Raw genomic sequence first — 25,597 nt, 5'->3', positions numbered from 1 at the left:
GAAGCCAGACCATTTGGCTGTGCTAGATATGATTGATCATCCTCCGCAACAGCACTTTCTCTTGTAACTTTCAAATGATTAAGCCTTTAGAGTGTCCCCATGGGTTTTTTATGGCTCGCCGCTGTAGCAGGATGTGTTCGGCGTAAAAGTCGTTCATTTACTCATCGGCACTGTGTGACTAACTGCTGAGACGGCAGACCCGGAATTAGCAGAGTGAAAGATTAGTGACTCTATAAAGAAGAGACAGCGAGAGCAATGCGAGAAGACAGGTCCTTTTGTGAATACGCTCGCTATAGCCGTGCGTAGTGCGTAGTGTGCAGTGTTAACCCAGGCACACTCAGGGGCCCCGGTCGGTGATGACAGCTCCGAGCTGCTCTGTTTAGACGGACCTGTAGCTCTCTCCTCCACATCGCCGTCTGAATTCAATTAACTCCACTGGCTGCTGTTCTGTTGCCATTAGTGCTAATTAGTTAAAACATCAGAGTATAAACAGCAAATTGGCTCTGGTAATTAATTCCCACTCTCCAGCATATGAGAACGAAGAGAGAGAGAGAGACAGAGGGGCGGGGGGGAGTGTGATGGGGCTGTGCCTTTGCAAAAGGAACCTTGCAGAGGTTATCTGTGGCTTTGTGCTATCAATTATGGTTAGGCGTTATTTGGGAAACAGTGTTTATGTATGTCAGAGAAAGAGATCCCACTAATGGACAGGCAGAAGCCAGCAGCACTTAGTATCGGTTACAGGCTGGAACAAACTGCACTCTGAAACTTAATTGACATTAGCTGCAGATTTTGTTTCTTCACTCTTTTTTTTTTTTTTTTTGGTCATAAATCTCGACTTTTCTGGTGCAGTGTTCTAAGCAATTGAGCCATCCGAGCTTGAGAGTCCAGTAAAAGATAATCAGTCGTGTTCTATGGGTGGGAAGGATGGCATTAGTCTCTACCATGTCGATCTATCCTTATCCAGAATGTCCGTTAGCCCTGAGGCTTTATTTGCTGCATAGAGTATTCAGAACTTTTTTTTTTTTTTTTTTCTGATTATCTGGTTCACAAAACTCTTCTACTCAGGGCACTCCACTCGCTTAGCTTCCTGTTACGGATTTAACTCTCGTCCGGACGTTCAATGCCTACGAGCAGTGTGTCATGTCATGTGTATACCTTGCTTCAGAATGACACACCTGCATGCCAGTACTTTTGAAGGGGGATGTCAAAGGTGAGATTTGGTGTGCTTTCTCTGTACATGTCCCATTTCAATTGGGTGTTGGGAGCAGGGACCAGGACCAGGGTTGGGAATCGGTGGGTTAATGTGAAGTCTTTCTAGGATAGTTGTTCTTCTTCTTTCTGACGCTCCCATTAGGGGTCGCTACGGTGGATCAAAGGTCCGCATATTTGATTTGGCACAGGTTATACCTCCCTGACACAACCCTCCCATGTTATCCGGGCTTGGGTTCCCTGCACGGGAATCGAAACCAGGCCACGCCCATGAGAGCGTGAGATCCTTAGCCATTAGACCACCAGGGTGCTACTTTTCAAATACGTTTTGTATGAACTAGCATGAGCGTCCTGCCTTGAAGGTTCTGGATCTTTACACATTGCCTATAAGCACTTGAAGTGCTGCACTCTCGGCTGTCACTCGGAATAAGAGTGTTTCTCAAATAATTAAATGTCAATGTAGATGTCAGGGCTCAGAGTAAAGGCTCTCTTCCATGCTGCGCTATGATTCAAGAAGACGAAAATGCATGAAAATAAGTAGAAAATAAAAATAAACTGCCGAGTCGTAATCATGGTAGTTATTCTTTTTCTATTTAATGATGCTTTTTTCCTATCCACGTTGAAAGATGGTCTGACTGAGAGTTTTGCCAACATGGCAGGGTCTCAGCGGCGCTCTCTTGCTCCGGGTTGTGACCCTACTCCTGCCTGGCCACTAGTCTGAACAGGTTTTCGTTGAAACGTTTCAAATCCATCCATATTTAAGTAGGCCCGATGCCCTCTGTTGCTCCAGCCAGCCTGGCAGGGAGTGCGATTCGTAATGGCTCTTTCCCCCAGGGACGAACTGAGAGCCAGGACCAAGACATACACCACAGCTGGGACTACTGTGTGAGAGAGAGAGAGAGAGAGAGAGAGAGAGAGAGAGAGAGGAAGGGAAGCAGGCTAAGCTGGCAGATCTAACCCAGTAGTGTCAGACTCATTTCCTGGGTCAGCGGCTGGGTAATGCTCTATTAATTTGCTCCATTCTCCCCGTGAGGCAAAACTCAATCTCCAGCCGCGGCAAACTGCTGTACCAAGCGCAAGGTGATTGATTGAATAAACAGCTGTCACTACTGTGAGCACCCACACCCTCCAAACACAAGCACTCATCTCAACACCACCCCCTCAGTCCACATGCACACCGAATACAAGCTCCCGAGACAGCACTTGGACACTTCCAGGAGCGCCTCGCCGCACACGGGCCGCTCCGGCCTCGGGAAAAAGTCCTCCCCGTCGTTTCCGTTTTTCACATAATGCCGTCTCCTCCCCTCCGTTAACCTGCTATATGCGCCGCTGAATCTTGTTTGTGCTGGAAGAGCGCCACTCTCCCGTAAAGGAGAGCCTCGTGCCGATTACAGGGATCACACACACACATCATCGTTAGCAAAACACTCCGCCTCTCGCGTTCACGGCTCCATCCCCGCTCGCCTCTTGACTCGCTGCTGCATGATTGCATCTGCCTATTTAAACATGTGAGAGAGCGCGCGCGTGATCAGCTTTGAGCTGGGGTGTGTGCGGCTGTTATTAAACAGCACAATGCATCACTGTCAGTGGCACGTGGCCTCGCTAGACCTGATGCTAACGCAGGCGCTCAGTGGGCACAACATGAGGTCGACCTCGTTCCATTTCATCAGACATTCTCTGGAAGGAGGAATGATGCCTTATTCCTCTCCTTTTGTACCCTTTTCTCATCCTTCCTCCTTTCTCTCCATTCCTCATGTCCCCTATTTCCCCTTGTCTCCGTTCATCCTTTCCTCTCTTCCCCACCTTTTCTATTTTCCCGTATATCCGCTGGCCAACTTTTTGCTTTTCTGCTCTTTCGCTTCTCATCCACTCGTCCATTTTCCTCATTTCCTCGTGCCTTTTCCTTTTCTTTTCCTCTCTTTTCTCCCCATCTCTGCGTTGCCTCCGTTTCCTCTTCGCCTCTCTTCCCTTTCCCTTCCCTTTCCACCACTATATCCTCTCTACTCCTCCTTTCCTGTTGTCCTCCTCTCTCCCATTTATTCTTCCCTCCTTTTCTCTTGCTCCTTTCCTCTATTACCTCGTATCCTTTCCTCCCTCCTCATCTAATTTATATTGTTTCTTGCATGCGTTTTCCTCTTCCTTTCCTGTCCTCTTTACATTTACCCATCAGCCCTTTCGCCCTATTTCTCTTCTTTCATCTTAGTATTATTTTTTTTTATTTTTCCTCTCCTTTCCTCTTCCTTTCTTTCCACTACCACTAACTCAGAGTCCAACCTGTTTAATATCGCCACGGCTCGACATAAAGAGAATTTCTTTCTCTCACTTTCACACACACACACACACACACACACACACACACACACACACAAACACCTGCTCTAATTCCCTTCCCTTTGTGCAGAGCATTCTTATTTGGCGTTATGGAGATGACTCGTGGCGTCTCACCTTGAGTTGATTTAAGAAGGTGCCGAGCCAAAGAATGAAGGTTGACAGGCCCGCTGGATTTATTTGATTGTGCATATGAAGCAGTGTCATTTTAGCAGCAGAAGATGAGAGCTGAGAGGAGGAGGAGGAGGAGGAGGAGGAGGAGGAGGGTGTACAGCCGGAGGTATGTAGAAGAAGAAGAAAGGAGGGGGTTCTCTGAAAGGGAAATAAGTAAGAAGAAGAAGAAGAAGGCCATTCACGAATCAAATCGAATTGCTCTTATCGGGCGTTATTTGAAGACGTTATCGGGGCAGGGTAATGCGTTTACGTGCGGTAAGGGGCTGAGAGATTTCACTGTTTACTGATGTTGGCATGTTTAGTGGCAGAGGAGAGGGAGGGAGGGAGGCAGGGAAGGAGGGATGAGTGGAGACAGGGCAGGGAGGTGTAAACGCTGTATGCATGTCAGGAAAACCTATTTAGGATGAATAGAAAGCAGAAAGGAGATGCAACAGGGTGCGCAGGAACAGGAAGCGACCGGCTTCTTCAAGGACACAGGCAAGTGCTCATCGTTCAGGTGTTCGGACGTGATCAACAATAAAGTCTCGTGTACATACGTCTATGTAACCGGACCTACAGTAATGATTCGTCTTATAGCCTTAGAAGTCCGTACATCTCGTATCCATAGAAGTGATGGCATCTAAACGCAAGAGAACGTAGAAAGGAATACGCGTGACGTGAGGCCGAATGTGTGCGATAGTGGTTAAGACTCATCGATACGACTCAGGTCAGATGTGAGGCAGTGCGGGAGAACTCCCTCCAAACGTCCAGCTGCTGTGGTGAGCTGGAAGCCTTTCCGGAAAGCGAGGTCGTCCAGTATACCTATATAACAGTTGGACAGGAGCGTGTTAATTTTCTCATTGATTGACGTTGATTCTTGAACTCAATCGGCTGGTTAATAGTTAGGCTTGATACACACACCTTTAATTCGTCCGACCAACATGATGATTTCTTACATTTGTCAGAGTTTAGCTCCTAACCTCTGTATCTCGATGTTTGTTCAGCGAGCGTTTGGTAATAACAGACAGTCGTCCAATTCTTCAAAATGCCGGTCCAATCACCTTCCTCGGCTGAGACAACTCAAACGCAGAAACCCGCGAAAGCCTCGTCTCTGCCGAAGCATTTTATTTCACGTTCGCATATTACTACATCCTGGCTACTACGCCTCCTACAGTAAATACCTTGTTGCCTCGTTGGCTCGATAGCCTACCAATAGAAGTAGAAAGTACAAAAGTAGAACTCAATATTCAACGGTCCAGGCTCTCAGTAGCACTTCTGGGAAAAAGAAAACAGTTGCAGTTCAGCCATTAAACACAAAGTGTGCTTAGTGTTTGTTGAGACAGGGATTATACTGTACATAGCATGTAGCATGGAGGACGAACGTTCAAGAAAAGATGAAAACTACAATCCCAGTGCTAGCTTTTCACTCTGTGAAGTTACATACAAGCTTTGGAATGATACTCGCAGGGACTGTGTGTAGGTATCTGTGTGTGTGTGTGTGTGTGCGCGCGCTCTTGCTTGCACATGTGTACCTACCCGGCACAGCCACGCTGTTAACACAGAAAGATTTCAAAAGTCTCCTGCAACTCCCTCTGTGCCCATTAGCAGAGGCTTTGTTCTCTCGCCAGTGCGTTAAGAGGACCACTCGATTCTGCTTAGTGAACACACACCTGGCACACACACACACACACTGCAAGCTCTTGCAAACAACCAAACCAGACGACGGCAGTAAAGCTATTCAGCGAATGAATCCACCGCATGTTATAAGCCCGCTTTTTTAAAAGCCCATTAGCATCATCCTAAGACCAAGTGTGTGCCATGAGATATTTTTTATATCTTGTAAAATTATACCTTCTATTCTCCAACACGCCGCTATATGCCGACGTACATGGTTTTCTTTTACTTTTACATCGATTTTTTTTTTCATCAGCACAGACAGTTTAGATCTACAGCGTGCAGTTTTTATGGACAGATATATTAGTGTATTTTTTTAAACAAACGGTTCGAGTTATGCCGCTAAATGAGCGTAGAGACAGACCGCTTACGGTCCCAGAGCTACTCGTGGCTGGCTGCCAGCCGCCTAGGAAGAGTGTGTTTGATTCAGCTTCTGTCAAGAAAGATTTTTTTTTTCTTCTTTTTTTTTTTTTTAACACAGCGGCTCATAAAACAACTTGTAAGGAGTGTAAGAGTGAGCCGGAGAGAGAAGTGCTACATCGTAGAACAGCTGGCAGCCGCTGGACGCTCCGCTTCCATCCAAGACGACTAAAGCTTCCGTTGCCAGAGAGAATATTAGCCAGCCAAGAATATTAGCATACACTACATTGCTCGTCCAGTATGTAATTGTGCTCCGAGAGAGGTTACGGAGAGGTTAGTGGTGATGAAAGTGCTTTTAATAATTAGGGGACATCTAAGGCTGAAAGCCGCGAGGCCCGCTCTGACCCTCATTAGCTGCGCTATCCGACTCGAGGTCCGGGTGAAGAGACCCGATAAAGGGTTCCGATAAAGTCTCACCAAGATTAAAAAGAGAGAGCGGGAGACAGAGAGCGAGAGCGCAAGAGATGAGATGATCCATCTTGGCGCATTAGAGAAAATCAGGCCTGCACTCAGTCACAGCTGTCAAAAGCACATCTCTCTCGTTTGCTGTCAGTGTGTCTCTCCCACCTGCTCTGTCTCTCTCCCTCAGCATGGCATTTAGGTGAGGAATCTCAGCACTAAAAAGTTCTGTCAGTCCTATTTCCTTGTTATTGGCCCTCTCTGCACGCTGGTCCCGGCGGTCCCACAGATTAAACGGAGGCCCTGCCGCCATGCCGCGCAGGAGGGCATCCCACATTAATCATCTTTAAAGCGCTGACAAGCGCCGTGCGCCAGAATCCCCTCCTCTATTCCTCCGTCCGCTGGATTTATCTCTCTGTCTGCTACCGGCCATCAGTCACCTGGGAGAGAGAGAGAGAGAGAGAGAGAGACAGAGAGAGAGAGAGCGCAAGTGAGAGAGGGAAAAGGTAGGATGTCTGGTAAGGAGGAAGAATGATTAAAAGAAAGGGACAAGAGGGGAAAAAATGGAGGCAAGAGAAACACGTTTTACCTCAGCTTTAGGAACAGCTTTAGCAGCTGAATGTTAGCCTAGTGCTAATACCAGCAAGTGCTAATACCAAATCTGTGCCTGTGTTGGCGCTCACTGCTTAGTTGGTCCGCCATGACGTCATAAATACTCCCTGGAATTGTCCACATATTTTCTACGTGGATTATCATAATAATCGGCCAGACTGTAACGGATTGAAAACATCACGGCTAATTGTTTGCTAAAGCTAGCTAGCTTGAGTTTAAATAGGCTAGCTACCCTTACAACAAGGGGTGTTTATTTCAGTGTGTTAGACAGCCAGTGCGAAAAAATCACGGCTAATTGTTTGCTAAAGCTAGCTAGCTTGAGTTTAAATAGGCTAGCTACCCTTACAACAAGGGGTGTTCATTTCAGTGTGTTAGCTAGCCAGCTAGCTATTATAGATACAAGCTTCCTAAAACAGCACTGTAAACTTGGCTACACAAATTTATTTTTAGCGGTTGCTGGCTAGCTTAGGAGCTAGGAATACCATCACTCAAAAATGTAGTTTTCAATTTATTAAGGTATTAAATAGTTACACAAAGAGGTTATATTTGTGGTAGCTAAACATGACTAAGATGATAACCTAGCTAGCTAGTTTAGCATCTCGATTCTGTTGTAGGAATGACAAAATGTCAGAAAAGAAGTTTTATGTGCTAGGGCGAAGGATAATGCTGTCTGTATGCGGTTTTGGGTTGTGGTGGAAGTGAGGTGAGAGGACTCTGAGTGTGTGTGTGTGTGTGTGTGTGTGTGTGTGTGTGTTTATGTGCGTTAGCCTAATGCTTTTCCTATATACAGAGGTATTACGTGTGTGCTACTGGTGTTCACAGCCTCCCCTGAGAGGATTGACTAATAGAGACAGCGAATGATTAATCATTTCTCCCCTGCGAGAAGCACACACACCTAACCCTTCCTAAAGAGTATGCAGACCCACGTACTTTGCCACACATGCACCATTAGTCTGCGGCTGACGTTTCATCAGTCTGTGTATTGATGGATAGGTGAGTCAGCATATTTCTCCTTCAATGAGGTGTTCTGATATCAGATTTGCCAGCTGTGTGTCCTGACACACACTCCTGTGTTCTATAATCATTACAATCGCTAGAATCACCACAGGCTTTGCACCAGGGTTCAGAATCACAATTACTGGACGGAATTTAAATCGTAAGAAGTTTCTCTCTCGTTGTACGTATAGCATCATTCTAATGTATAAAGCTTCCTTTAAGGGAAAAAAAAAAGCTTAAAATAATGCATAAATGAATAATCAAGCCTCCACAGGGTCCGATCAAACCGACAAAATGAATAGGGAACTTGTCGTTTAATGCGCAAACGTCAATTAAGACACAATTATGTATTAACTAGACACGCACCGATACTAACTTTCTCAGCCGATACGATGAGCGATTATTCATCGCGATATCGGCCGATACCGATAGTTCTGCCTTTTATACCTTCTTATAAATGAATAATAATGAATTCCACAATTCTGAAAGAAATGCAAATAAAAACTCTCCATTTCTACACGTTGTTTGACAGTAACTGGTCTCCTAAACATTAACACATGACTCTAATGAACATGAACTCGATTCTGAAGATGAAAGTAAGATTATTAATTTATTGAGTGTTATTCATTCATATGAACAGTGACTGAATTTTATAATCCTCCTGTTAGTCTCACATTCGCTCTCCACAAACACACACGAGCGTTTCTACTCCATCACTGAACATCACACTGTAATATATAATCTCAACTTCTTATATATTAACATTCACTGGATATGAAATATACGACTCGACAGATATATTCTCCCGTACAGTATGTACTTTTTTGTCGACTCATCTTCATTTAAATCTTTCAGCGGCGTACTGGAGCTTTAATTCGGCGTGAGCAGAACGAAAAAAAAACTATTTAGACTCGACGCCGGAACTCCCGCGTCACTGCTGCAGCGTCCGGTGTAAGATTTGATCAGTGCAGACTACAGAGATTACACACTGCAGTTTTGTCCTCATTCCACACAGGAGACATCTTCTTTACACACAGCACGAATTCGACGTTTTCCCGCCCTCTTCTGATTGACAGGATACAATCCGCCCTGCTCATTGGATGTGTTTAAACACGTGTTAGCCTACATCGGTGCATCTCTAGTATCAACCCAACAAAAATAAATAAATCGTGATCACCATTAATACATAAAAATTGAATTGTCCATTGTTCGTTGTTACAAAGCAGCACTTTGTGACTCCAGTGCCTACAATGTTTGCTTGTAACAATGCAAAGGACCATCAAACATCGCTCCTCAGTGTGTGTGTGTGTGTGTGTGTGTGTGTGTGTTCAGGGTGACAGGTGACAGGGAGGTGGTTAAGGGTGTGACAGTTGCTCGACCAAGCTATCAGGACTCCATTACCGAGCCTATTGATTGTGTACGGATGAATTAAAGAACCCGATTCGAAAGGCATACCTTCATTGTCTTCACCCCCCCACACACACATACACACACACACATCCATGTGAACTGGTAACTCCATGAACATCACATCATACACATCATCACCGCCGGTTCTTCGAGCTTCCTGTCATGTCGGGCGCAGGAGAAATTCGGTTCATGCGAAGCAGCGTGTCCAGCCTACAGTATATTTACCTCCATTTTACATGCAAAATATCAAAATGTCTAAATATATGTTGTGGAGAAAAAGAAGAACGTAGCACCTCCTCTCCAAATGTAAAGAGCGCCATCGGCTGCTGAGTTAGATCGGGCCTGGGCTTGTTTATTCTTGCAGACGGTGATTGCTTTGGCACGACTCGCATTATCTTGTCAGGGCAATAAAGCTGACCACTGTGGAGCCTGGACATGAAACAAGAGCCGAGCAGAAGAAGACATCAAGAGCCAAAGGGGAGGAGACAGAGAGAGAGAGAGAGAGAGAGAGAGAGAGAGAGAGAGAGAAAGAAGGAAGATGACAAGGACTGTACGAGATAAAAAGATCATACAACGTCAACCAAATGGGACACTGTGGCACACAGAAAAGAAAGATGATAAATAAGAGGAGTTTAAAAAAAAAGTAGAAAGGGGAGACAACACTTTGGTAAATGAATACAGAGAGAAGATTAGAAATAGATGTGCAGGATACTGCAGGAGAGAGAGAGAGATAGAGAGAGAGAGAGAGAGAGAGAGAGAGAGGGAGGAGAAAGAGAGAAACAGAGGTGCATGGGATTGTAATCGATTACCTATTTTTCAAAGTCACTTAAAGTGTCCAGAGCACAGGGCCGTTAAGTAGTAGTGCCGGGGAATAGGGTTTGAGTATGCGGCAACACGACTGGGGAGCGCAGAGAGAGAGAGAGAGAGAGAGAGAGAGAGAGAGAGAGGTGGGGAGATTATTGGGGCAAGTTGGCATGATAACATTGACCCTGCTTGCTTCTCACTGATGGATCTGTGCTCTTGCAGGAAATAGTTCTGACAGGCCAATATGTGTGCGGGGAGATGTGCCCCCAGAGGCAGCCTTCCACGCATCTATGTGTCTGCGTGTGTGGAAGCGTGTGCATGGACGTGTGGGCGTGTGGGAGGGGAGTGTTACTGATCCATCACCCACTCAAACAGTAAACACATCATGTGAAGACAAACACAACAATGTCCTCTGAAGTCAAGGACACGTTCAGACTGAGCTCTGGGCTTTATATAGAGAGTGGTTGGATTACAGATACTCACCGTGTGTGTGTGTGTGTGTGTGTGTGTGTGTGTGTGTGAGAGAGAGAGACAGAATGAGACAACTCCTCTCCTGGGTGATCTCATCATTTAAATAAAAAGTGACCTCTTTAACTGATAGCCCTGATAGACGATAAGCTTTCTGCTCATCTAGATTACACACTTTACTTGGCATTCACACACACTTTCCACGGTCACGTGCCATTCGAAACCGCATTTATCATTTCGCATTGATGTACTCTGTGAAAGCGCGCACTGTGTAGTTCGCAGCCGTTATCTTTATATCCGTTATAAACAAAGACGTATCGCCATCCGAGCTGGATCCAGACAAACACAATTAACTCCAGCCTTTCCGGTTATTCCCATTGATTTACGGTTGCGCATGTGAGCCGCAGGTGGCCACAAAAACAAGTCCTTTACTTCCTGTTTGTGGTTACGCAGGGTGTGTATGGGATGAGGTAAGCACCTATCTGGCTAGTACACTCTAGTCTGTTCATAATGTCCAGTCCATCCAGGATGTCCTGTTTTGGGGGCAGACCCATTGTCCTGGCCGATAAAAATAGCCGCTCTGATTGGCCGAGTCCAGATGCGAGAGGAGCGAGAGACAGCCGAGCGGGACCGGAAGTCTCAGAGTCATGCTAAAGGCTTTCGGGTTTATTTTTACACTTTGAGATCATGAACTGAGTTTTATATACAAGGCGTGAGTTCATACAGTGCACACGCGTTCAGCGTGCCAAGCCCACACAGGTGGCTACTGCACGGTTATTATAGAGCCGAGCTTTTTAAAACCCAATCATTTGTAATCCAGTTCATTTTAGTGTCACTTCTATTCAAACCTGTTTTTTTTGTTGTTTTTTGTTTTTTTTAAATTATATCATTCATCCATTCATGTTCAGTAACCACACTATCCTGATAATGTGCTTAAAATGTGTATTGCATATGTTCTTTTTGTTTCAGTTTTCATTCCATTGACTGTAGTGTTTTTTAGGGTTTTTTTTTTTTTTTTTTTTTTTTTAAACTCTTACTGAGCGTGCTGCAGGTGCAACATTTAAGTTGGTGAGGTTTTTTTTTCTTTCTTTTTTCTTTTTTTTTTTCCGGAACGATTTTTGGCACCGTCGCAGCATATTATTAGAAAACAGGAATGTAGGCCTTCGTTAAAATCAAAATATTCCCACATCGCGCTCCCTTCCTGCCAGCTGCTATTTTCCACAATAAATTGTATGTTGAATGTGCGCGGAAAAAATGAAAACGGAAATTAGTTCACATCTGCTTTATATTTTTTTAATTTCAGGGTTTTTTTTTTTTTTTTTTTTTCCAATAACTATAATAACTCTGGTCTATACACACACACACATTATGAGAACAGAACAACACATTTGTTTATCCTATTTATAACAGATTTGCTTCTGCATTGGTGATGATGATTGATATTATGGTCATACCGGCCTTTACTAAACACCATACACATGCACATACTGTGGGTGAGAAATATATGAACTGTGTAGATAAAGTAAATATATATATATACAATTGAGGAATGTAATGTGGAAAGTGCATTCTTTTAGCTTGTATTGTGTCAGAGTGGTGTGGAAGTCACCGGAAACTGAGCTTATGAAGTGAAGTGGAGATGCTGTAGAGAGTCGGTGAGGTGCAGTAAGTTAGCAGCTCCTCTCGGGCTGCTGGGCTGACTGAGCTCGCCTCTGCTATAATGAGGGAACTGGAGACAGGAGGCCGAGGGTGACGGATTCTCCTGCTACTGAAATCCGAGCCACTTAATCCACGAGCTGCACACACACACACAATACCCTGAGCAAGCCACAGCGCTCACCCCTGCCCTTCAACACACACACACACACACACACACACACACACACACACACAACTCTCACTTACACTTTTCCTCATCTTCAGTCTCCCTGTTGTGCAAATCAGATTCAAATACTGTGCTGCTTGACTGGTTTGGCAATGGAAAGAACATTTCAAGTATGTTTGAGAAGTTTTCATGTAGGTCACTTCACTATTGTTGGATTTCGCTCTTGACTCTCTCTCGCTCTCTCTCTCTCTCTTTCTCTTTCTCTCTCTTTCCCTCTCAGGCAAGAAGAAGGTGTCTCTGTATGACAGCCAGGCTCCCATCTGCCCTATCTGCCAGGTTCTGCTGCGTCCTGGAGAGCTGCAGGAGCACATGGAGCAGGAGATGGAGAGGCTCACCCATTTGCACATCAGGTAGACACATATCTCCCGTACAGCACATTCTACTACTCTACGATGTGAGCTTTCAGGTCTGACAGCGAGATCCAACCTGCTCTTGACCTAATGGCTCAGCTAGTCTTGAAGCCCATCTCTCATAAATCAGCCTCGGTGCTGTCATGGCTTTGGAGCTTGGCCAGGTTAAGCATGTGGAGTGGATCAGAGAGATCCGTACAGCCTGCCATCGCTCACCGTGGTCGCCTCTTTGACACAACATGACAGTCGGCAACGCGTGACGCTTCAGCTGACAATGAACTCCCAGCTAACTCGGGGCTAAAACAATCTGCGCTTCCTATGCAGCTGCGAGTGCTTCCTCTGCTGTATCATTCCTTCTTTTCAAACAGGAAACCTCAGTCCATATGCTGCATTCCGAGTTAAGCCTGTATTGTTAGGGATGAGAGTTCTAAGCAGATATGTGTATGAGTGCTGTCTCCAGCATGAGCGCTAGTTATCCATCACATGCCAGTGATGAGTTAGGGTTTAATAATTCATAAAGGGCAGCGTGTTGCCATCCATGTTGCCAATTTGGACAAGCGGGGGTTATTTAAGGAAATGCCGTCATCACTACTCGGTAGATGCTGCAGAGTGTCATTGAGCCATGATTTAGTCTGGCTTGCTCTGCTCTCTTTGACCTCTATGGTTACAAGTTATAAGGCTGCCATCATTTGAACACAATGTCCATTTTACCCTATGCCAGTTCCCAGGCTCTAGCAGTTCTTCCATATTGCATGACAGCTCAAAGGTCAAAGACTACATTTCCTTCCTCTGAGACATGTGAAGCAAGCTGCTTGATCTTTTTCTTTATTATTTTTTTTTTCAAACTGTTGCTCATGCACCGCTATGATAGAGACGTATAGCCACAGCGTTCTTTGGATTCCCAGTAAACTATGGCTCAGGATTCTGGGAATCTCAAGTTCTCCCAGTTATAAGGTAAACGCTCTCACAAACTTTTCCCACACTCACTCCCAAACACCCCCCCCCTCACCCCCACTCCTTGAAAAACCAACGATTGCACTATTGCAATAGAACCGGAGTCCATATAAAGGATTAAGAACCCTTCGCAAACAAAAACTAGAAGCTGTGGATAAATTCACTTTCGTTTGTTAAACCGTACAAATATCATTATTCCTCGTATTCATTATGTTCGTTAGGAATGGTGTAATTAATAGGGCTTTTTTAGATTAGGATGTACCATATAACTTCGCACGACCCTCAATGTAAAAACAACAGAGATCCTTTCGCGTGTTGATCCACAGCAGCAGCCACCTCTTTCTCCTCCAAGCCTGTGCCTGCACACACACACACACACACACACACACACACACATACACGCCCACACACACTCACACAGATCATTGAAAGTGACATGGCAAATTTGTGGCAATTTGTAGTAAATCTCCCTTTAATGATACCGTTTCATTCAGCAGCAAATGAGAATGGAGTGCATGTAAAATGGAGAAGGCTATTTAAGATGTAGCATTAGGCAGATGTCTGGATGGATGTGGGTGAGCGTGTCTGAGATTGGGACTGCCAGATTTCTCACCCCCCCCAACCCCCCTCCCCACCCACCGCCCTCCTGTGTTACTTCTCTTTTGCCTTAGCGTGTTCCTCCACTTCCTCGTGTATGGAAATGGGAATCCATCATGCCCTTTGCACATCAGCCTGCACACAGCAATCTACATTACACCCCCCCCCCCCCCCTCCCCACCACACACCTCCCAGATGCTCCCAAACCCCTCCACCTAATCAATTTGCCACCAACCGAGCGAGGGAGAGCAGGGTGGAAAACGGTACCAAAAGCAATCTTTATCTCTAGTGTACAACCCCCAACCCTACCCCACCCCACCCCACCCCAGTCGTCGACTGGTATTTATTCAATTTTCAACACCTCCCTTGCGCACTCAAGCCTCGTCTTCTTCTCTCTCTCTCTCTCTCTCCGTCTCTCTGACAATCAAAGCATGAGCTTGCTTCATCCAGAAAGTGTTTTCTGGAGACCCAGTAGCCTGGAATTAATTCTGGTCTACGACTGTGGCACTGATAAAAAGAAACGCATTCTTATAGATTTGTCATCTTCCCACTGCTGAACCTCTTATAGCCGTAGCCGGGGTTCCTTTTTTTTCTCTCCCTTTTCCTTATTTTCATCTTTGTTCCGGTGTCTCGTTAGCGAAAGCCAACTCAGCCTCTATGTGTCTCCTCTGTTCCTTCTGTCCCTGGCTTTGTCGCTCATATCAAAATGGGCTGACAGGACAGACTGAAAGCTCGCGCTGATGTGTTCGCACGACATTCCCTCCGACGCAGCAGCCGTGACGCGGGAAAAAGTGTCTCCAGCCCTCCTTCTGCATCTCCCGATCTGTCTGTCTCCGTGTTTCCTTTCATCTTTTCTCTATGCTCTTCCCTCCCAGCCCCTTCTCTCTCTCTCTCTCTCTCTCTCTCTCTCTCTCTCTCTCTCTCTCACTGTCTCACTCTCACATAGCTGTCACTTTGACAACAGGGCCTCAACATTGCCTCTCCTTGTTTTCTCTCTCTGGCAGTGATGGCTGCCTCTTCAAAAGTCATTCTCTCTCATTGTCACCATGCAGGGGGAAGCAGTAAAGAACAAGGAATAAAAATCTCCCGCACATGACACATAGCGTACCCCCCACTGCCCCCGTTGTTTTGAAGAGGTGTGAGACAGGGCCTGATGCTCTTGTTGTGTCTGTAAAGTTGCCTTTTAGGTACACAGATTCTTCATCGTTTCAATATATAATATAGCAAAGTAAAATAAAAAGAGGATAAAGAGCTCTGGATAGTTCAGCGTTCTTATCGTCTCTTCCGAGTTCTTTTTGGGGGAAAAAAGCAAACACTTTTATGAGGTGAAACCGTGAAGGGTTTCTCATAATCTCTCCCTCTCTTTACCTCCCTCTCCATCTCTTCTTCTGTCGAGCCACACATGATTGTATGGAGATGCCAGCGATCCTGACACTGATCCACCCTGATCCTGATGCCCTACCTTGAAGTACCACGGAAAAGGTTCTGGACCTCAATTCCACATGGACGTTCTCGCTGTGGTTGCTGGGACGACGGTTGCAGCGATGGCCTTGGGACCGCGATTACCACATGCAGTTTTACACTCAGGTCTCCTTTAGTGAACGGTGGACTAGTTCAACACACAGACTTCATATAAACACCATCATGAACTTTCCTTTACTTTCACACTATCCGGTGTTCCCCAGATGAGCACGGGTTCCCTTCTGAGTCCGCTTCCTCTCAACGTTTCTTCCTCATTTCATCTTAGGGAGAACGTCACCACCGTCTCCACCGTCTCGCTCAATAGGGATAAACTCATAAAACACACTTAAAATCTCTATCCCGTGTTTATACGTTTCCGCAAAGCTGCTTTGAGACAACGTCCGTTGTTAAAAGCGCCACACAAATAAAACTGAATCGAATTGAATTATGAGAGTACGAAGCAATAGACACTTTTTTTGGAGAGAGGAGGCAGGACAGAGTTCATCTGTGGTACCGTTTAAATCTGCATCTCACTATTCGGAATTGTTAATGAACCGTATATTACTAAGATGACGAACATGCGTGAACAATAAAATGTTATTCGCTTCGGTTTCTTGAATAGTTGAGCTTTCTTAGCTTCCCAAACCCTCCGTTAAACCTGAAGATGGGGTTACGCTGTACAATTTCAGCACGACCGTGTAGTAGATGAGAGTTTGCTGTCGGCGACAATTTAAAAACAAAAATCGGATGGTAAAACGGTACACGATGTCCAGTGAATGCGTTCCGTCATGCAGTCGTGGGGTAGAACGAACGGGATTTCTGACATTGGACATCATGTAGTGTGAGTAGTGTCACAATCTGATATACATTTCAGAAGCCTAGTTAGCACCGTTAGTTAGTCTACCTGCCTGATGAGTATAAAAACGGAAGTAAAAACTGAGACATGGCGACTGAGAAGATGGAATTGGCGCTAATTGAAGAGCGACCACGGCGTCCTATGTGACTACGTTCTTTGGTTTCTCCTTCATACGTTCCAGCGCATAAACTGCAAGCTTCCTGTGGTGACTAGTCTCATCATTGGCATTGCAGAGTACGAGCGCTGTGAGGTAATTGTTACACAGTGTAAGACCAGTTCAAGCGTACCTCCAGAGGGACAAACGGAGGAGTCTTAAGAGTGCTAGATGTAACATTTTTTTACATTTACATTTATATTTACGGCATTTGGCAGACGCACGCCCTTATCCAGAGCGACTTACATTTCTTTCATTTATACAACTGAGCGGTTGAGGGTTAAGGGCCTTGCTCAAGGGTCCAGCAGTGGAAGCTTGGCAGTGCTGGGTTAGGGTTTGACCTTACGACCTTCTGATCAGTAGACCAACGTCTAACCCACTGAGCTACCGCTGCCCTTTTTCCATGCTTTTGAACTTGCTGGTGTAATACACTTTCGGACGGTGTGTGTGTGTGTGTGTTGGGAGTGAGTAAGGGCCAGCGAGATCCATTGTGCCATAGTGGCGGATTTATGACGCCGGGGGAGTGTGTTTATTATCTCACAACCAGTGCACTGCCTCCGATGGGGCAATTCATCCTCTTTCAAGGCCCTGTCCTGATTTGTGTTGTCTCTTTCACTTCCTCTCTCTCTGTCTCTCTCTCTCCATCTATCTATCTCTCTGCTCGGGCCTTGTAAGATCAATCATGTTAACTGCACAAGAGGCAGGCATGAAGCTTATTACCTGCGTGAGGGCGGAGCTAACAGCTGACTCCACCCTCACCTAGCCATCCCATTTTGCTTAGTCCTAGTCCTTGTCCGGTTGTACGTGGCAGAGACGGGCGCGCTTTCCAAATCGCGTTATTTATTTATTTACTAGGAGCCGGAGCGGGTTAAATTTCAGTGCTTCGGCGGTGAACAAGGGACGTAAAGTGAACATGACAAGGGTGACATGTTTCCCCTCTGTCAGTGCAGCTCACCTCATCATTTCTCAGCATTAGAAATACCACAGCTGGCCACAGCCATTACAGGAAACACAAGAAAAGTGGGGGGGGGAATGGATGCAAGGGGCGTTGTGTATTTGTTTATGCGTTTTCTATAGGGTAGAGAAAGAAGAATATAGTGTGGATGACTGACTAGGAAATACACACAAAAAAAAAGACCTCAGGTGTGCTTGAGGCAGAGAGAGATGAGAGAGAGGAGGGGAAGCTGGAATAAGATATATTAATGTTTCAGGCAGAGATCTGATTTCATGTGTCTCTCCCTATTGTCAGTGGATGCTTTAGCTGGCTCGTTTAATTCTTCCTGCTTTCTAATCAGTCATCTTCAATTGGCTGTGTCCACAAGGCGGTGATTCAATGTAGCCCCCGCAAACCCCTCCCCTCCCCCTCAGGCCGCACTTGAAAGTTGGAGGGGGGGGGGGGGGGGGGGTCGTCTCTACACCTCCCCTACTCCCCTCCGCTCCTTTCTGCCTCCTTAATACAATGTTTACAAGCCGGCGCATTGTCCTCGACATATTTCAAAGTCCTAAGTGCCCAAGGCGCTTCACTGACAAATCAAATAATGGCAAAATCATTTATTTCCTCCTGCCTCAGCCAAACTGTGTGTATGTGTGTGTGAGAGAGAGAGAGCGAGAGCGACAGAGAGAACGTAGAAGAAGAGAGGGTATGAACGACTGCATGAGCACATCCATGAGAATGATTACTTCAATAAAAAAATTATAACCCAAATCTGCTTAGCCGAGGTACTTTTGGACAGTAATTGTTTCAAATACAGCATGGCCCTGGGCTGCCAGGATTGAGTGGCACACAGGGCACGGCTGCAGCAGCAAAGCACCGCTTTTTCTCATCTCCACATGATTAAAACTGTGATTTGTGTTGCTCCGTGGACTTTTGTCTCAGCTGTCCTTTTAAATGGCCATTTGGGTTCTAAGCGAGGCGCCTCGGAGACTTGAAGTGAGTGTTGACGGAGGAGGGACGAAAGCAGGCCTTACACAAGAGATCCTGTCTTTTACACTTGTGGTGTCCCGAAAGTCTCCGTACAGCAGCGGACCATGTATACCAGCACCACGGGGGTTGTGCCTCCGTGTCGGTTCTTCTCGGTCGGTCCGCAACACTCCCGGTCTTTCTGAATTTGTAAATATGCTTCCTGTTGAAGTCCGTCGCAACCTTGCGACAGCGTCCCGAGACTGATTTCAATACGTTCTTCTTCTGTCAAAGACGTTCTGAAAAAATACATATATCTAATAGAAAACGTAAGTCTGAACATTTTGCTAAAAAGTGTTCATTTCCCCCGTGTATGTAGACTTTTGAGACACCCTGTATATAACGTGTACTGTATGTGTTCAACTTTGACCTCATGTTGGTGAACCCTGGTCAGTTATGATGTTTTTTTTTTGTGTGTGTGTGTGTGTGTGTGTGTGTGTGTGTGTGTGTGTGTGTGTGTGTGTATTTTCCTTCTTTCTATAGTAAGAACCCATCACCGAAGGATCTCAGCACAGCACCCGGCACACCCAAGGTAAGATGGTCCTTTTGGTTTGAATGCCGTTAATAGCAATAAGAGCTCTTCTCCATTCTATTAAGCCCTACGAAGAGCCCCACTTAGCTATGAGAGAGGAATTATGGAATTATGCTCCTTTATTTCCTGTGGTAATGTACTTATGAGAGCTAAAGATGGTTTCCTGCTGGGCCTTATTAACAATCATATGGTAACTATGCCAGCGAGGGTTTATTGTTCTACTCAGTCTTAATCGGAAGCGAGGGGATCGTGTTGGCTTTATCTTGGACTCTGAATTTGTTCAATTATTTCTACACTCTGTACTCTATTCATATATTGATACAGTATCGACATGGTCGGGAGAGGGAGAGAAAAGGAGATAAACAGAGCACGTGAGATAAAGGAGGGGAAAAAAGAAGGAGCGACATGACATTTCATATCACTGGAGACTTGCCAAATATACAGGCCCACTTGGCACAAAAGTCTGCTCTTATCGCTGACTTCTGTAAAAGAGATTTGCTGGTTCACATGTCACACGTAAATGATTAGATAGGGCTTTTAATATCAACTTATACTAACACCGAGCCATACATGTAAAACTGCCACTTTGAGCTCACTGAGCTCTACTTTACACTATATCTCTCTTCAAATGCCAGCTCAGAGAACGCCCCTAATCCAAAAGGAAGAAACCTTTAAACAGTGCAATGATTTTGATCGATGGGGCTTATAAAAGCAATTCACATCATTATTCCAGTCCGGATGAGACCTGTGCCGGCGGCGGAGGGAAATGAGGTTCCGACCCGTGCTTATGCAAAACGGCGAAGCTCGCATAAAAAAACTGGGCATGGAAGTGGGCGAGGGGTAGAGTGCAGACGTGACCGAGCATTCCACAGCTAGCGTTTAGTATTCCTCAGCAGTGTGTGGAAAATGAAGAGGCCAACTGGGATAGGGGGTCCACGCTCGCTGGCGGATCGGGCCTGGCATCCCAGTTCTAAAGCGGATTAACCCCCGATCTGGCCCGATCTGCTTTTCACACTCCTCTTGTGCGCCCATTTCCATAGCAACTCCATGCCAGCCCAGGCTGGCACTAATCCCGTGGGTCAGAGGCCAATTCCATCGCCAAAGTCTTGCTTTCCCATCGGCCTGAAAAGAACAACTCTAATTGGTCTGAAAGCAAAACAGCAACTGATGTCATGTTCAATTGACATTATTTGCAACTATTCTCGCACTGCTAGCTGCGAATGATTAGAAATTTCTATATTGCGAAGCAGCTGGTCCATTTCTCATACTCAATATACTGCACAGCCACATAACTGGTTTACGCACACATATACGCACATTAATTCTCTCTCTTTCTCTGTCTCGCTCTCTTCCAATATTCCCTAAGCTCCAAAGGCTTTGAGTTGGCAAATAAATTGTTTCCTGACCTTGCAATTCAAAAGCATAAGAAGCCATGCATAATGTCTAATTTACTGTCCCCGTGGAGCGAGCCTGCCATTTTTCACATATTAATATTAGATTACAGTTGTCACCCACTAAAGCCGCTACCCCTCCTCTCGCTTTGATTAATTGGAGAGGATTGTAAATACAAATATTTTATAGCGGGCTCATAAAAGGCTAGCCAGAGATCAAGACTCCTAGTAAAGAACGCAGAGTTTACGCTCCTGCCTTCCTGTAGCCATAGGTTTTTTTTTTTTTTTTTTTATCAGAGAGACTTGTAATGAAAATAGACCAAGTGTATCCGATGATGCTACCTAGTGTGGCATCTTTATAGGCTTCTAGCTAACCTAAACCGGGTTCTATAGCATGCAGAGGCCCGTCAGAAATGATGAACAGGGCTGCAGGTGACATATTTATCCTGTGGCTGACTGCAGACTGTTCATCTCTCACTGTCTCTTTCTTTCCTCAGTCTCTCCTGTTGTCAGTGCACATCAAGCGTGAGGGAGAGTCTCCAGTAATCTCGCCGCTGTCCTCCGACGACCCGCACCATTCTGACAGATACCAGGTGAGCCAGGCAAAGAAGCTCAAACACACACACACACACACACACACACACACACACACACAAGTGCTGTACAGAGAATAGCAATGACATACCCAACCAGAGCAGTGCTTTTACACACTCGTGCCTATATGAAGCCATTTATTTAAGTTAGATTTAGGCCTTCTGGGAAGCTTAAGATAGTGAATGACAACTGCTCCTTACCAAAACAAAAGAAAAGATCTTGTAGATTAAAGTGCAATTAAGTGCAATGTCAAAGTAAGGATAGATTAGATATATGTGCTGCTGTGTATACATGCGCTTTGGCATTCCTTCCTCTCATAATATCCTCCATCTTATCCCGGATTGGATCTGACTGCTGGCCACATTAACAGGGACAGAGATCTCCTCTGCCAATCTCCAGCTGCAGATTTGCTCAGACCGTAATGTGTGCCCTGCTCTGATATGTAATCATGCATGGTTTAACCCCGGGGCTAATCTCCACTGGCCTCCACACACCATCCCGCCACTCAGATGTCCTTGAAATGTTTGTTTCTTGCCTTCTTCTTGGGAGTCGTGGCATTGGATGGAATTGGGTCTCACCTCGACTGTCTCTCGGGCGAGGGAGGACCTTCTCTGCACAGACCAGCTCAGAGAAGTCTAATATACAGTGGACAGATAAATGAGGCCTGAGGTTGAGGTAACAAAACCTCGGAATATACTTTTGACTTAGACGATGGTCCCTTAGCCGGGATTCTTATCAACCCAGACTACAAACAGTCACCTAAACGTGATTCATCTACGGATGTTTCGTTCACGATCGTGTTTTCTAATGATAGTGCACGACAGAACCACGGGCACGATGATAATGCATCGTTAGCCTTAATGCTAATAAACTAGACTGGGGGAAAAAAGCTTACTCTAAAGCGCCAAGAGAAGTCGCTGTGATGCAAACTGAAACTGAACCAAATCCATAGAGTTGAATTATAATTAGTATTTAATTAGAGGCTCAATCCGGTTTTATTTCTGTATGTATCAGGTTTCCGATATGTAAACATATATCTTTAAAGCTCTTAAAGTACAACTGATTGAATACATATTCTAATCATGAAATCAATTCAACAGTATTCATCTGAAGCTATGAAGAATTAAGCATGTATTTGTTATTTTCTGTACTGCTAACGTTACATTTTCCTTCTTCAGCGTTTCGCCTCACGAAGCAAAAACACTAATGAATATTCAAATCGTATATGAAGGTTTATTATATTATATTATATTATATTATATTATATTATATTATATTATATTATTACAGCTTTAATTAATGAAACCACACATTTAGCGAGCTGCTAAAACCCAGAACATTCGCGCTTTGTCTCCCCCTAGTGGCACGCGCTGTAACATCACCTCTGCGTCGCATGACCTTTGACTGTGACGCACGCTGGTCACGTGACTCCGGCCAATATGGCGCTGGCTCTCTGAGTCGAGCCGCTCGTTACTATAGTAATGTTTTTTCCCCCCACAATCCTTCCCCATCCGTGTTTTTTTTAATTGAAAACGCCGGCCTTCGCCGCTTTTCGAGGAATAACACAGACCTTATCATTCGTTTAGCGACATGCGTTTTCGGACTTCCATTGTGTTATCGCGGGAGCGGTAGAAATGGAAGAGGAGGTGAAAACAAATGGCAAAAGAGAAGTAGGTCTGCAGTTTGGGGTCGAATATGTTGCACAATCCGGTGCCATCCAGAAGAATAAGCTTCAGCTCGTGTAAGCCGAGTCATTTCACTAAAAGTTTGCACTCCGAGTTGTAACTGCTGTGCTTTCTTTTTTTTTTCTTTTCTTTCTTTCTCACCTGCAGACATTTTTGCGAGTGCGGGCAAACAGACAAACACGACTGAATGGTAGGTAATGTTTACATCACCACTTCTAATCCTCTAATTACATGTGCTGCTGTCTCCTAATGAACATATCCGACTAATTATGTATGTTTCATGAGTCCATTAGCTCCCTATACACTAATTACTTTATGTCAAGTGAGTGCCCATTTTCACTTGGGTACTTTAGCTGTGGAGTTTATTGAACTTTAGTTTGAGATCAATTAGAAATAAGAGACAATGAATCACAGCATCACGGTATTAATCCATCACTTGGAAAAACACACAAAGCCGTGGTGAGCATTTATTACCAAACGTAATTGTTTTTAAATAAACCCCCCCCCCCAAAAAAAATAAAATAAATAATAATAAAAATTGAGTGACTTTTATTTTGTCAGGTTTTTTTTTTGACTAGCTAGCCAGCTGTGGTGCTGTAACCAATAACGTGCGTATTTATACACCGATCAGCCGTGACTTTAAAACCCACTGAGAGGTGACGTGAATAACAATAACGTTCGATTATCTCGTTACAATGGCCCCTGTCGTGGGGGAGGGATTCATTTATCGGGCAGGAAGTGAGCGGCTGGGTCTCGAAGTCGATGTGTTGGAAGGAGGAGGAATGGGCAAGCGTGAGGATCTGATCGAGTTTAATATGGACGACCGGGTCGGAGCATCTTCTAAACAGCGGGTCTTGTGGGGGGGGGTTCCCCGTGTGCAGTGGTTAGTACCTACCAAAAGTGGTCCAAGGAAGGACAGCAGGTGAACTGGTAAGACGGTCATGGTAAGAGCACAAGGCTCATTGATGCACGTGGGGAGCGCAGACGAGCCCGTCTGGTCCGAGCTACTGTAGAACAAACTGCTGAGTCAGAACACCGAGTGCGTCACAGCTTGCTGCATAGACAGAGACCATGCTGACCCCCGTCCACCGCTGAATGGGCATGTGAGCATCAGAACTGGACCATGGAGCAATGAAGGTGGCCTGGTCTGATGAATCACGTTTTCTTCTACATCATGCGGACGGCGTGTGCGTCGCGTACCTGGGGAACCAGGATGCACTATGGGAAGAAGAGAAGCTGGAGGAGGCGGTGTGATGCTCTGGGAAACCTTGTGTCCTGGCATTCATGTGGATTCAACTTCCTAAACATTGTTGCAGACTAAGTACAACATCTTCATGGCAGCGGTATTCCCTAACGTCAGTGTCCTCTTTCAGCAGGATAATGCACACTGTAAAAATAGTTCAGGAACGGTTTGAGGAGCACGACGAAGAGTTCGAGGTGTTGACTCGGCCTCCGAATTCCCCAGATCTCAATCCGATCGGGTGTCTGCTGGACGAACGAGTCCGATCCACGGAGGCCCCGCCTCGCAACTTACAGGACTTAAAGGATCTGCTGCTAACGTCTTGGTGCCAGATCCCACAGCGCACCTTCAGAGGTCTCGTAGAGTCCACGGCTCAGAGCTGTCTCGGTGGCACAAGGCGGACCTGCTCAGTATTACGCAGGCGGTTTTAATGTTACGGCTGATCCGTTTATGTTTTGCTCTGAAATACTTAGCGCACAGCTTTCCAAACGCCGCTTAAGCACTTCACATATTTGATCAGATTATATTGCGGTAGTATAGAGGCTTCATTTCTCGTCTAGACTATTGCGAGATGCATTCAGTATCCTTCTGGAAAGAGGCAGTTACCTCATCTAGATATGCAAATTACTGAGATATGGTTTATACTAACACTAATCACTGCAGTTCATCCCAACGGACTGTTCCTTTCAACCGAATGCCCTTATCCACGAGCGTTTTATTTTATTTTTGTATTTGCGGTTTGAATTAAAAGCAATATCGAACATAAAAGTCCCGCAGCAGTCTTATCGGACCACTGAAACACGTCTAGACTATGAGACGGATTCGTGGTAATGTCTGAAATGTGATGATCGTGATGATTATTTTACTGCACTTCTTTGTTGTCCCATTGTTGAACAGACTGGTCTTTTTGTCCACGTTGTCTATGATACGCATGCGTTTCAATAAATAGACACGTCTTCGCATCAGGCTGAAGCGGTCTCTTAGCAACACGGTTTCCAGATCGTAATAATAATCATGTTTATACTTTTAAATTGCTAAATTATCGCGCCACCGTGGCGTGCGATCAAACGGGCGCAAACATCGAAACGTGGCGTTTGTACGCCAGTTTAAAAATGCTAGCGAATATTAGCAGTCAGAACTCATGATCCTGATTGGATTAGAAGGCCAGTAGCCTCCGCTAGCTTCTCTCTAGCATGGCTGGACCTTATTTCAGTCCAGTCATGATTAGGTGAAGCTGGTCCTGTCTTGTACGTGTTTCTGTGCAGTTCCCTTGTCTGTAGCGCCTGCGCGAGCAGAGGATCTCTTTAACCCTTCGCTTCTTGATATGTCAACAGTCGGTGACCTCTGCTGGCGCAGGCGTTACGGCAAGGACGTGCCCCGAGACGTGCCCCTAGCTCCCTACTGCCTACACGACGGTGAGAATTCCCCCAATCCCACACACTCCTCCTAGCCGAGCTGCGTAGAG

At 45.4% G+C, this 25,597-nt stretch overlaps 1 protein-coding gene across 5 annotated transcripts in view; it reads left to right on the top strand.

Moving 5' to 3' along the window:
* Window positions 1-25,597, top strand: part of rnf220a (ring finger protein 220a) — a 121,693-nt gene that overhangs the window by 77,937 nt on the left and 18,159 nt on the right. For 2 of the 5 annotated variants that reach the window (XM_053681441.1, XM_017471424.3), the window contains exons 3-7: window positions 12,579-12,708; window positions 19,174-19,222; window positions 21,111-21,206; window positions 23,040-23,082; window positions 25,467-25,547. In XM_053681441.1, the coding sequence (XP_053537416.1) occupies window positions 12,579-12,708; window positions 19,174-19,222; window positions 21,111-21,206; window positions 23,040-23,082; window positions 25,467-25,547 (399 nt within the window). Of the gene's footprint in view, window positions 1-12,578; window positions 12,709-19,173; window positions 19,223-21,110; window positions 21,207-22,617; window positions 22,878-23,039; window positions 23,083-25,466; window positions 25,548-25,597 lie in introns of those variants that run through there. The other 3 variants (XM_017471429.3, XM_017471427.3, XM_047156619.2) reach the window with 2 other exon arrangements.

The sequence above is a fragment of the Ictalurus punctatus genome, chromosome 7, assembly GCF_001660625.3.
Source record: "Ictalurus punctatus breed USDA103 chromosome 7, Coco_2.0, whole genome shotgun sequence".
Classification (NCBI taxonomy): domain Eukaryota; kingdom Metazoa; phylum Chordata; class Actinopteri; order Siluriformes; family Ictaluridae; genus Ictalurus; species Ictalurus punctatus.
This window is presented reverse-complemented; position numbering and strand designations above follow the sequence as displayed.